Raw genomic sequence first — 12,192 nt, 5'->3', positions numbered from 1 at the left:
TTGAGTTGCAGACAGACACAACAAAAAGATTGCTAAACAAATATCCTTTAGGCCACACACACACACACACACACACACACACACACACACACACACACACACACACACACACACACACATACATACAAAACATCTACATATCTAGAAGAAATGCAGCTCACATTTAAAAGAATATTTGAGCAATCAGTTGACACTTATGTACCTGGCCAAACAGTTCATGATGGGAAGCATACTCCACAGTATACAGTCACCATAAATAAATTTCTAAAGAAACAGAGTCTAGTGCATAACATGTGCAAAACAAAGTATAGGGCTAAATAGAGACAGATGATGAATGAAATGTGCATGGCTGTCAAGAGGGCTCTGTGTGAAGCATTCAACTACTACTGTAGCAAAATATTACTGAGAGATTTCTCATAAAACCCAAAAGAAATTCTGGTCTTATGTAAAAGCTGTTACTGGTGCAACAGTTAATGTCCATATGCTTATGGGCAAGATGGGAAATAAAACTGAGGGTAGTAAATGAGACGCAGAAATGGTGAACTCTGTGTTCAGATACTCCTATATAAAATAAAATGCTGGAGTATTGCCACAGTGTGATTCTCATGGCAGTGCAAAGATGAGTGAAATAGATTTTAGCATTAGTGGTGTTCAGTAACAGCTGGAGCTGTTAAACTCAAAAAAGCTCCAGGGCCCAATGGAATCATTATCAGATTCTATTGCAAATTAGCAACTGAGTTAGACTCTCTTTCAGCCATAATCTATCACAGCACCCTCTAACAAAAACCCATGCCCAGTAGGTGGAATAAAACACAGGTTATATACATCTAAAAGAAGGGTAGCAGAAGTGACCCACACACGAGCTGTCCAATATCCTTGACACCCATTTGTTGTAGAATCATGGAACATATTCTAAGCTCAACCATAATGAGGTCTCTTGAATAGAATGACCAACTCCATGCAAACCAGCATGGATTCCAAAAACATTGATCATGTGAAACCCAATTTGCACTTGATGAGTTCTTCTCGGGTTAACAGCCGAGTGGTGGCATCGTCTTGTCACAACATTTCGAGGAGTTGTGTACCCATCATCTTCTGGCGAAGTGTCGGGATGCTGTGTTCTGCATATCTATATATTTGCTTGGCCATTGTCCACTTCTGTAGGCCAGCCAATCACATTCTTCTGGAAGGGGAGTACCACGTCGGTGGTGTTGGGGGGCCGCGGCATTGCCTGGCATCGAGACTGGGTGGCTATCCAATCTGTCTGCAGACGCCGCTGCCTTCAGATCGGAATGTTCCTGATGTATTTTGTCAATTGTGGGATTCCACACTGCACTGAGCTGAAAAGTGCTATCTCTGTTTACTAAATTGTTGTGCACACATATCTCCACTGCCTCTTTGAAGATCCAGTCCCAGCTGCACAGCTTCAACATTTTTTTGAATTTGAAGGTGTGTCCCTCGATAATGCTATTTTCTGCTACCGTGGACTTGTTTGTCTGTCCTAGTCATATGTTGCTGATGTGTTCAGTACAGCACTAGGAGATACATCGTTGTGTCTGCCTGATATATTCCAACCCACATTTGCAATCAATACTGTAAATGCCCAGTGTCTGCAAGCCCAGCTGGTCTTTGGTTGAGCCAAGTGTATCTTTTACTTTCTGCGGTGCATGAAAGATGGTCGTTATTTCATGCTTCTTTAATATTCTTGCCAGCTTGGCTGTTGGTGATCCAGCAAATGGCAGAAAGGCCACATGTTTTGCTTCGTCTTCTTCTGGTTCCTCCTCCTGCCTCCTGTTTGCCCACAAGGCGCATCTTATTTGTGTCTCGGTGTACCCGTTCTTTTGGAAGGTTTCCCACAGATGTGCTAACTCACGCGGCAAACTCTCACTGTCACAGATCGACCTGGCTCTTTGTACTAAGGTGTTTTGTACCGAGTTGCGTTGTGCTGGGTGGTGGCAGCTCCGAGCATTGAGATATAAGTCCATGTGCATCTTCTTCCTGTAGACCGAGTGTTCCAACATACCGTCTGGATTTTTCTTTATCAAAATATCCAAGAAGGGAAACCAGCCATTCTCTTCTACCTCCATGGTGAATTTGATGCTGCCATGTATGCCACTGAGATGGCGTAGGAACTCCTGTAGTTTTTCCTTGCCATGGGGCCACACTACAAAAGTGTTGTCTATGTATCTGTAGAACACCTTTGGTTTATGGTGGGCAGTGTTCAGTGCCACATCTTCAAAGTGCTCCATGTACAAGTTGGCAATACCTGGGGCCAGGGGGGAACCCATGGCAACACCATCTGTTTGCTCATAGAATTTCGCACCACATTTGAAGTATGTTGTGGTTAACACGAGTCAAAAAAGTCTGAGTGTGTCCTCAACAAAGTGATCTTCAAGTACAGCTAAAGAATCATCCAGTGGCACTCAGGTGAAAAGAGAAGTGACATCAAAGCTGACTAGTAGATCATACTCATCTTGGTATAACCCTTGGAGTGTCTTAACAAGTTCATCTACATCTACATTGATACTCCGCAAGCCACCCAACGGTGTGTGGCAGAGGGCACTTTAAGTGCCACTGTCATTACCTCCCTTTCCTGTTCCAGACACGTATGGTTTGTGGGAAGAACGACTGGCTGAAAGCCTCCGTGCGCACTCTAATCTCTCTAATTTTACATTCGTGATCTCCTCGGGAGGTATAAGTAGGGGGAAGCAATATATTCGATACCTCATCCAGAAACGCACCCTCTCGAAACCTGGCGAGCAAGCTACACCGCGATGCAGAGCGCCTCTCTTGCAGAGTCTGCCACTTGAGTTTATTAAACATCTCCGTAATGCTATCACGGTTACCAAATAACCCTGTGACGAAACGCGCCGCTCTTCTTTGGATCTTCTCTATCTCCTCCGTCAGACCGTTCTGGTATGGATCCCACACTGATGAGCAATACTCAAGTATAGGTCGAATGAATGTTTTGTAAGCCACCTCCTTTGTTGATGGACTACATTTTCTAAGCACTCTCCCAATGAATCTCAACCTGGTACCCGCCTTACCAACAATTAATTTTATATGATCATTCCACTTCAAATCGTTCCGCACGCATACTCCCAGATATTTTACAGAAGTAACTGCTACCAGTGTATGTTCCGCTATCATATAATCATACAATAAAGGATCCTTCTTTCTATGTATTGGCAATACATTACATTTGTCTATGTTAAGGGTCAGTTGCCACTCCCTGCACCAAGTGCCTATCTGCTGCAGATCTTCCTGCATCTCGCTACAATTTTCTAATGCTGCAACTTCTCTGTATACTACAGCATCATCCGCGAAAAGCCGCATGGAACTTCTGACACTATCTACTAAGTCATTTATATATATTGTGAAAAGCAATGGTCCCATAACACTCCCCTGTGGCACGCCAGAGGTTACTTTAACGTTTGTAGACGTCTCTCCATTGATGACAACATGCTGTGTTCTGTTTGCTAAAAACTCTTCAATCCAGCCACACAGCTGATCTGATATTCCGTAGGCTCTTACTTTGTTTATCAGGCGACAGTGCGGAACTGTATCGAACGCCTTCCGGAAGTCAAGAAAAATAGCATCTACCTGGGAGCCTGTATCTAATATTTTCTGGGTCTCATGAACAAATAAGGCGAGTTGGGTCTCACATGATCGCTGTTTCTGGAATCCATGTTGATTCCTACAAAGTATATTCTGGGTTTCCAGAAATGACATGATCCGCGAGCAAAAAACATATTCTAAAATTCTACAAGAGATCGACGTAAGAGATATAGGTCTATAGTTTTGCGCATCTGCTCGACGACCCTTCTTGAAGACTGGGACTATCTGTGCTCTTTTCCAATCATTTGGAACCCTCCGTTCCTCCAGAGCATTCCTGACATTCGGTCGAGTTCATGACATGGTGAGGGCAGCAACCCATGAGTGGTTTTAACAACCATGCTAGGTGCCTGGCTACACCATACGTTGGGGAATCTATGGTGTTCAACATAGGACATAGTGGGACATTCTCCTTATGGATCTTCAGGAGGCCATATAGTTGCGGTGGAGCCGGTGCCTGAGGATAAAGCTTCCTGACGGTGTTTCTGTCAAGTCCTGAGCTGTTGAGAAGATTGATGGTCTTGCACATAACAGAAGTAGTCGTGTCTTTCCCCACTTCTTTGAATGTTGGATCTTGTAGTGAGGTGTCGATCTTCTACCAGTAATCTTCTGACTTCAGGGGGACTGTCACATTCCCTTTGTCTGCTACTAAGAGCACTATATCCTTGTCATCGCGAAGGTTCAACAGTGCCTTGTGCTCTTCTGCCATAATGTTGTTCCTCGACATTCTTGCTTTCTCAAGTACCCTGCTGGTCTCCCTCCTCATTTCCTTGGCTGCTCTCAGAGGGAGTCCACGTATGGCTTGCTTGACATTGCTGATGATGTCACGTTTTGGTAATGTTCTTGGAATTGGAGCAAAGTTCAGGCCTTTTGACAGCACACAGATTGTTGGCTCATCCAGTGCTCTCTTTGTCAGGTTGATGATGGTCTTAATATTGCTGGCTTTCTCCTCCTGTTGATATCCGCCTGGCAGTCTGAGGACCTTCTCGCACTGTTTGTTGGTGGCTTTCCCCCTGTAGAGCTCACTGCTGGCATATGTGTTGCCGGCCAGCCACCCACAGGTGTGTGCTGGGAGAGTGGAAGCTAGGTACAGATGGTGAGTGAGCAAAATCTTGGCGTTCTTGTTGAGTTCCATTCTGGTAACAAATATGTGTTCCCGTACCAAGGCTGAACCAGCCCGTTGTAATATGCGTTTTGTCCTCACCATGTTGACAGGATGCCACAAGTTCACAAACTGCGGCATTACTTCCTTATCCCAACACCTTAGCAAGAAGGCATATTCCACTGATGAATTCTTTTTGCGTTATCAGCTGAGTGGAGGCATCATCTTGTCACAACGTTTCGATGAGTTTTGTACCCATCATCTTCTGGCAAAGTGTTGGGATGCTGTGTTCTACATATCTATATAGCTGTTTGGCTGTCATTTGCTTCTGTAGGCCGGCCAATCATGTTCCTCTGGAAGGGGGTACCACATCGGTGGTGGTGGGGGGGCTACAGCGTGGCCCGGCGTTGAGACCCGGTGGCTATCCAATCTGTCTGTGGATGCCGCTGCCTTCAGATCGGAGAATTCCTGACATATTTTGCCAATTGTGGGATTCCATGCTGCACTGAGCTGAAAACTGCTATCCGTGTTTGCTAAATTGTTGTGCACACATATCTCCACTGCCTCTTTATAGATCGAGTCCCAGATCATCTGAGACTTGATCTTAACAGAGGTAAATAACATTTCACTTCCTGTATTTTATCCCTGCTACCTTGAGCATTTCAAAGTATGTAGCCTACTCGACATTGTAAAAATCTTTCCTACAAATTTTGTAAACACAGGTTTGCCCTGCTTCATTCTTCCCTCTACCATAAATTATAGGGTCAGTCTGATATTGTGCATTTTTCTGGGACCCAAACTGATCATGCCCAATGTTGACACCTAGCAGTCTTTCTGCTCTCCTGTAAATAATGAATGTTACTGTTTTGCAACCATGAATTATGAATCAAATAGTTCAGTAATATTCACACCTGCCAATACTTGCCTTATTTTGGATCAAGATTATTGAATTCTTTTTGAAAAAAGTCTTAAAGTAATCCGTTTGTCATATACCTTCTGCATACTATGGGGAATAGTTTTATCGTGGCTGGTTTCATGAATACAAAAAAGAAAAGTGTTCTGCTTGTCTGTCTTATACATGCAGATACATTTGAACAAGATCATATGGTGATAGATTTCAGGAAACTATATTTAGTTAGTAGTCAATGGTAGAGTTTACAGACTCTTCATGAACTGACATGGAATTTCAAAATTTATACTAAGCACTGTTCTGTTGGGTAATTTTATATCTAAGGAGATCTCATCTCACATTGTTAGAATTTCTTACAGCACAATAAATGCATCATGACATTACCTGTTAGCTAAACCACCCATCTGAGTGCAAACACAGATGGCAAAATAGATATAATATACATTATCAGTACTGACAAGCATCTTTCTTAATTATCTATATTTTTGACACATTAACATTTAACTGTCTGCCAGGAGACAAAGTTGACCAAAAATGACTTCACAGCTTTGATATTACTGATGGAGGGGTATTCTGCCATCCACCAAACCTACACAATATACTCATCCATCCTTACACAACCCCTGCTCCCAAGCCCCTACCTCATGGCTCATATCCCTGTAATAGACCTAGATGCAAGACCTGTCCCATACATCCTCCTACCACCAACTACTCCAGTCCAGTCACTAACATCACCTATCCCATCAAAGGTAGGGCTACCTGTGAAATCAGTCATGTGATTTACAAGCTAAGCTGCAACTACTGTGCTGCATTCCATGTAGGCATGACAACCAACAAGCTGTCTGTCCACATGAATGGCCAATGATAAACTGTGGCCAAGAAACAAGTGGACCACCCTGTTGCTGAACACACTGCCAAACATGACATCCCTCATTTCAATGACTGCTTCATAGCCTGTGCCATATGAATCCTTCCCACCAACACCAGCTTTTCTGGATTGCACAGCTGGGAACTTTATACATCCTACTTTCCCGTAACCCTCCTGGCCTGAACCTACGTTAGTCACTGTCGTCACCCATCCAGCCCCCTCTCTGTTCCAATTCCAGTACTACACAGCTGTCATTTCACCGCCATACCCAGTCATTTAATTTCTTTTTATGTCTCTCCTTTCCGCTACTTCCTCCCCCCCCCCTCCCCCACCAACCTTCTCTCCTGCCCTCTGTCTAAACTGCAGCACTTCACTGTCCACCATTCCCACTATACTATTCCTCCCCCTCCCTGCCCCAGTCTCCTCCTTACCCCCACACAGTTGCTACTCAAATCATGCATTGGTGCTGCTGCTCGCAGTGTAGTTTCAGTTTCCTGAGACTGCAGATGCATGTGTGAGCTGCATTTGTATGAATGTGTGTGTTCGTGTGTGTATGTGTGTCAATTGTTGACAAAGGCATTAATGGCCAAAAGCTATAATTGTGTGAATCTTTTTGTTGTGCCTATCGTGACTCAGCATCTCCGATATATGGTGAGTAGCAACTTTCCTTCTCTAATATTGTTACATTCCATCCTGGATTTTCCATTGTTTGATTTAAGCATAGATGCTGTAACAACAAGCAAGATTATTGCCATAAGCTTTGTCTGTTAATTTTGGGACACTGTGGAGTGCCTTACACACTTGTAGTTCATCCTTGTGTTATCCAGTTCCTGATACTGAGGAGGCAGGGAACCCGTGTCCTTCATCCAGTGAATATGTGGTGCTGGAGACCCCTCCGCAGCACAGGCCAGCGTGACACGTTGTCCAGCTATTACCTCCGTATCGTGGGGTTCCACTCTCCATGTAGGTGGTACTGCAGAAGAATTTGATATGTGATAACATTTTGTACAGCACAATAAATAAGATGTTATGAATCGTTCAATTTTCCAATTATTAGTTTGATGGATAACCTTAAGTCTTAAATTTTTATTTTACCTAGCTATCACTATATGAAGAAACTTCATTTTCTAAACATTCAGTAATCCACACTTATCAGTCCAAAACAGTAGAGAGAGAGAGAGAGAGAGAGAGAGAGGGAGAGGTAGAGAGAGAGAGAGAGAGAGAGAGAGAGAGAGAGAGAGAGAGAGAGAGAGAGAGAGAGAGGGAGAGGTAGAGAGAGAGAGAGAGAGAGGGAGAGAGAGAGAGAGAGAGAGAGAGAGAGAGAGTGAGTGCGTGTGTGTGTGTGTGTGTGTGTGTGTGTGTGTGTGCGCACACACTACTTGCACTGTGGTACCACATTTTGAAAACACATGTTAATATATGCCCTGTTACATGTTACTAAGTGCCACCTATCTATCACCTGTACATATGTGGTTGCATTTCTGCATTGCTTCTTAGGATGAAGTCTGAAAAGCAAAACACCAGCATATCACAAAATTTCCACTGGACAGTAGAAAGCTGGCGTGGATTATTTATTTTTCTTTTTGGTGCAGCAGAGTCAATAAATGTAAGATTATAATCCTCAATATAAATATATTTATCTAATTTTAAACATCAAGGAAACAAAATTGTATTTCAACAAATACCATGTAAGAACATGTCTTACATGAAGAAACACTCATATAGAAACATTTTCATATATCAACACTTACACATTCACCCAACTGCTTACGTTCTTGTGTGAAAGGTTCTACTAACAATAAAATGAATACAGCTATACCTAATGGGGAAGGCAAAGGAAGGGAAGCTAAAAACATAACATGATCTGCACACTGGAATGTTGGTAAATTATGATCTATGATGTGAAATGATACAAAGTAGCCCTGACAAGTGCTACATTTTCTCGTTCAATCTGCAGAAGGCTCCAATGTGTACAGTATTCATGGTCTCATTGCATATTGTGGATATAGTTCTTGGTTCATTTCCTGTTTATACATCTAACCATTGGTAGATCTTCCATGTAGTTTTCAATCAAACTTAAGCACCATGAGAGAGTTTTCTGTCAAACAAAGCATATAGAATAACTTGCACTCAATAAAAAGACTATCACTGCTTTCAGTAGTCCATGCAATAGGTAAAATGTCAACAAGTATGCCTGTCTTGAATGTTTGTTATTAGTTATGATACACTGATGAGACAAAACATTATGAAGACCTGCTAAATATTGTGTTGGTCCAAAACTGGAATTCAATACAGCAGCAATTCTGCACAGTACGATCTGAGAAGTCTTTGGTAGGTTTCTGGAGGTATTTGGCAACAGATATCTACGCAAGGGTCATGCATTTCCCATGAACTAGGGGCTTGTGGTTTGATACTGCAGAGACAGCAACCACAAGTATCTCTGACCTGTTCTACACTGAAGTCCCAAAGAAACTGGTTTAGGCATGTGTATTCCAAAACAGAGATATGTAAACAGGCAGAATACAGCACTGTGGTCGGCAATGCCTATATAAGGCAACAAGTGTCTGGCACAGTTGTTAGATTGGTTACTGCTGCTACAATGGCAGATTATCAAGATTTAAGTGAGTTTGAATGTGGTGTTATAGTTGGTGCATGAGTAATGGGACACAGCATCTCTGAGGCAGCAATGAAGTGGGGATTTTCTTGTATGACTCTTTCACAAGTGTACCATGAATATCAGGAATCTGGTAAAACTTCAAATCTCTGACATTGCTGTGGCCGGAAAAAGATCCTACAAGAACAGGACCAATGATGACAGAAGAGAATCATGCAATGTGACAGAGGTGCAACCCTTCCGCAAACTGCTGCAAATTTCAATGCTTGGCCATCAACAAGTGTTAGCATGTGAACCATTCAATGAAACATCATTGATAACATTGATAACATATGATACACCCTCGATGACTGCATGACACAAAGCTTTATGCCTCGCCTGCGCCCATCAATGCAGACATTGGACTGTTGATGACTGGGAACATGTTACCTGGTCAGACGAGTCTCATTTCAAATTGTATTGAGTGCATGGATCTGTATGAGTACTGAGACAATCTCATGAATGTAAGGACCCCGCATGTCAGCAGGGACTGTTCAAGCTGGTGGAGGCTCTGTAATGGTGTGGGGTGTGTGCATCTGGATTTGACTCTGCCAGGTGACTCATATTAAGCATCCTGTCTGATCACCTGCATCCATTCATGCCCATTGTGCACTCCAACAGACTTGGGCAATTCCAGCAGGACAATGTGACACCCCACACATCTAGAATTGCTACAGAGTGGCTCCAGGAACACTCCTCTGAGATTTAAACACTTCCACTGTCCAACAAAGTCCCTAGACATAAACACTATTGAGTATGTCTGGGATGCCTTGCAACATGCTCGTACTCTCAGAGATTTATGAATAACCCTGTAGGATTCATTAGGGGCTCTACATGATATTAGGCATGAGTACCAGTTTCTTTGGCTCTTCAGTGCAGTAAGTTCAGAACACGAGAATTTGGCAGCTAAGACATCAACATTATTATGCTCCTCAAAACACTGTATCATGATTCTGGAGTTGTGACACAGACAGTTATCTCGTTGGTACTTGTCATTGCCACTGGGGGGAGACATCTAGCACTAACAGATGCTGGTTATCTGCAGTAATGTTTATGTCGTCTACATTTGCCGTGGTGCCTTTGGTTACTACCACTGGTTTCACAGAAGCCCAGGTGAATGTCCTGCAGAGTTATTGCAGCCCCACCAGAATGAATCCATGGCATGGTGCTTTCTTTGAGCAGCCATTCACCTGGATAATGATGTATTCAGACATGAGCATTAATCTGGTGCAACAAGAAATGTGGTTCATCAGACAACATGACATTTCCATTGACCCATGGACCAGTTTCAATGATCCATTTATTACAAGGTCTGTGTCATTCACCAGCCATCCTGGACAGGCTGCATCAAATTTACAATATTGATTTATGTAAATACAAATAATATATGGTGTTACAACTAATGTAACATATTAAACATTTTAGTATAGCATACATTTTTGATCAACATGTATTTCATTTACAGATTTAGTGAGTTTAGAGAAAGTTCGGTAGATCCATTCATTGTCATTAGAGTCAAAAATTCCTGTGTTGAGTATAGCAGCCATTGCTTTAGTCTTCTGCAATTTTTTCTTTAACTTATCCAGTGGTAAGATCTGCATTTCCAAAGGTAGTGAACTGAACATTCTCATAGTAATCTTCGAAAAGATATCTCTTTTTTTCCAACAGTTAACAGCTAGGTCTCTTTGTTTTGACTGTATATCTCACTCCTATTGCTGACTGTACCTACATTTTCCTTAACATGGATGAGGAACAATAATACACAGTAGCTGTAAACAGTCATTATTCCCAATTTTATGAATAATGGCATGTGGTGCTCCTGCTTACTACTTGGTGTATAATTCTTACCGCTTTCTTTTGCAGTTAGAGAATGTCCTTGTAGGTTGATGAATGACCTCAACAGCTACATTCCATTGCTAATATGTCTCTGGAATAGAGAATAACATATAATTACTAGATACTCGACTGTAATTACTCTTTTCTATCTCCTCAAGAGGTATATTGCACATGACAGTTTCTTACATACATACTGTATCTGTTCCATGAAAGTTTCCGCTCTATCAAAAAATCCAGTACTTTCAGTTTTTACATGGCCCAGGCACATGTTTTCTGAGGTTGCAAACAATATGCTGAGTTTTTTATTTGCATATTTTCATTTGATTTGAGATGAACTACTCCTTGTCCATTCCAAATAGCACATCTGATTCCGCCATTAAAAATAGCACATCTGATTGGAGGACTAGCTGGGTAGAATTATTTCCCTTTGAAATAAGAGTAGTATCACTAGCAAATTATACTGCATGACCATCTTGTATTAGATCATTTACAAATATAAGAAAAGGAGAGGGCCTATCACAGAAACTCTTGGCATGCTGTGTTATAGCTTCTGCTTCTGGGATGTTATTCGTTCAGCTGATGCCATCTTCTGTCAGTTTTATAAGTAACACTGATAGGTAGGTAGTAAGTGCCTCCCACACCTCTGTATATTTACTGTTTAAATAATGTTTTGTGGGGTGGTGCAGTCAAACACTTTACTGAGGTTACACTGTGTGGATGCCACAGACTCTCTTCTCAAGTAACAGCTTTATTTTTCTTAATAAATCCAATGCAGCAGTAGCTTTTTTGAAAAGCATGGTTTTCCTCAAAGTAATACAAAATCTGATTTTTCATACCACATTTCATTACCTTGGCTAGGACTGTAATAATTGAGATTGGCCTACAACTTGTAGATGTAGATACTTAACAGAGGTCTCTGTTTTTGTAAACTAATGCTGTCTGTGCCAGATTCAAAAAGTTTGGGGACACTCCTGTGAATAAGCAGTTGTCGCATGTATCAAAGGCACTCCACAATAGTTCTGTTAACTTAAGACATGTCAGCTGACATAACCAATATTCCATTTGTGTAATTCCTTAGGTCTACTTCCCTCACATTGAGATTTGTTTTGACGTGCACAGTCACACCACCATTGATGGTAGTTTCTTGGTACCACGAACTCACCACCCAAAAGTTATCAATTGCTCTGTTATACTCATCCTCTTCTTTA

At 42.0% G+C, this 12,192-nt stretch overlaps 1 protein-coding gene across 1 annotated transcript in view; it reads right to left on the bottom strand.

Moving 5' to 3' along the window:
• Positions 1-12,192, bottom strand: part of LOC124722737 (Down syndrome cell adhesion molecule-like protein Dscam2) — a 184,026-nt gene that overhangs the window by 36,459 nt on the left and 135,375 nt on the right. Inside the window, exon 9 of the mRNA XM_047247879.1 lies at positions 7,297-7,468. Within this exon, the coding sequence (XP_047103835.1) occupies positions 7,297-7,468 (172 nt within the window). The remainder of the gene's footprint in view (positions 1-7,296; positions 7,469-12,192) is intronic.

Source organism: Schistocerca piceifrons, chromosome X, assembly GCF_021461385.2.
Source record: "Schistocerca piceifrons isolate TAMUIC-IGC-003096 chromosome X, iqSchPice1.1, whole genome shotgun sequence".
Taxonomy (NCBI): domain Eukaryota; kingdom Metazoa; phylum Arthropoda; class Insecta; order Orthoptera; family Acrididae; genus Schistocerca; species Schistocerca piceifrons.
The sequence above is the reverse complement of the archived record's forward strand: the minus strand, read 5'-3'. Positions and strand labels throughout refer to the sequence as shown.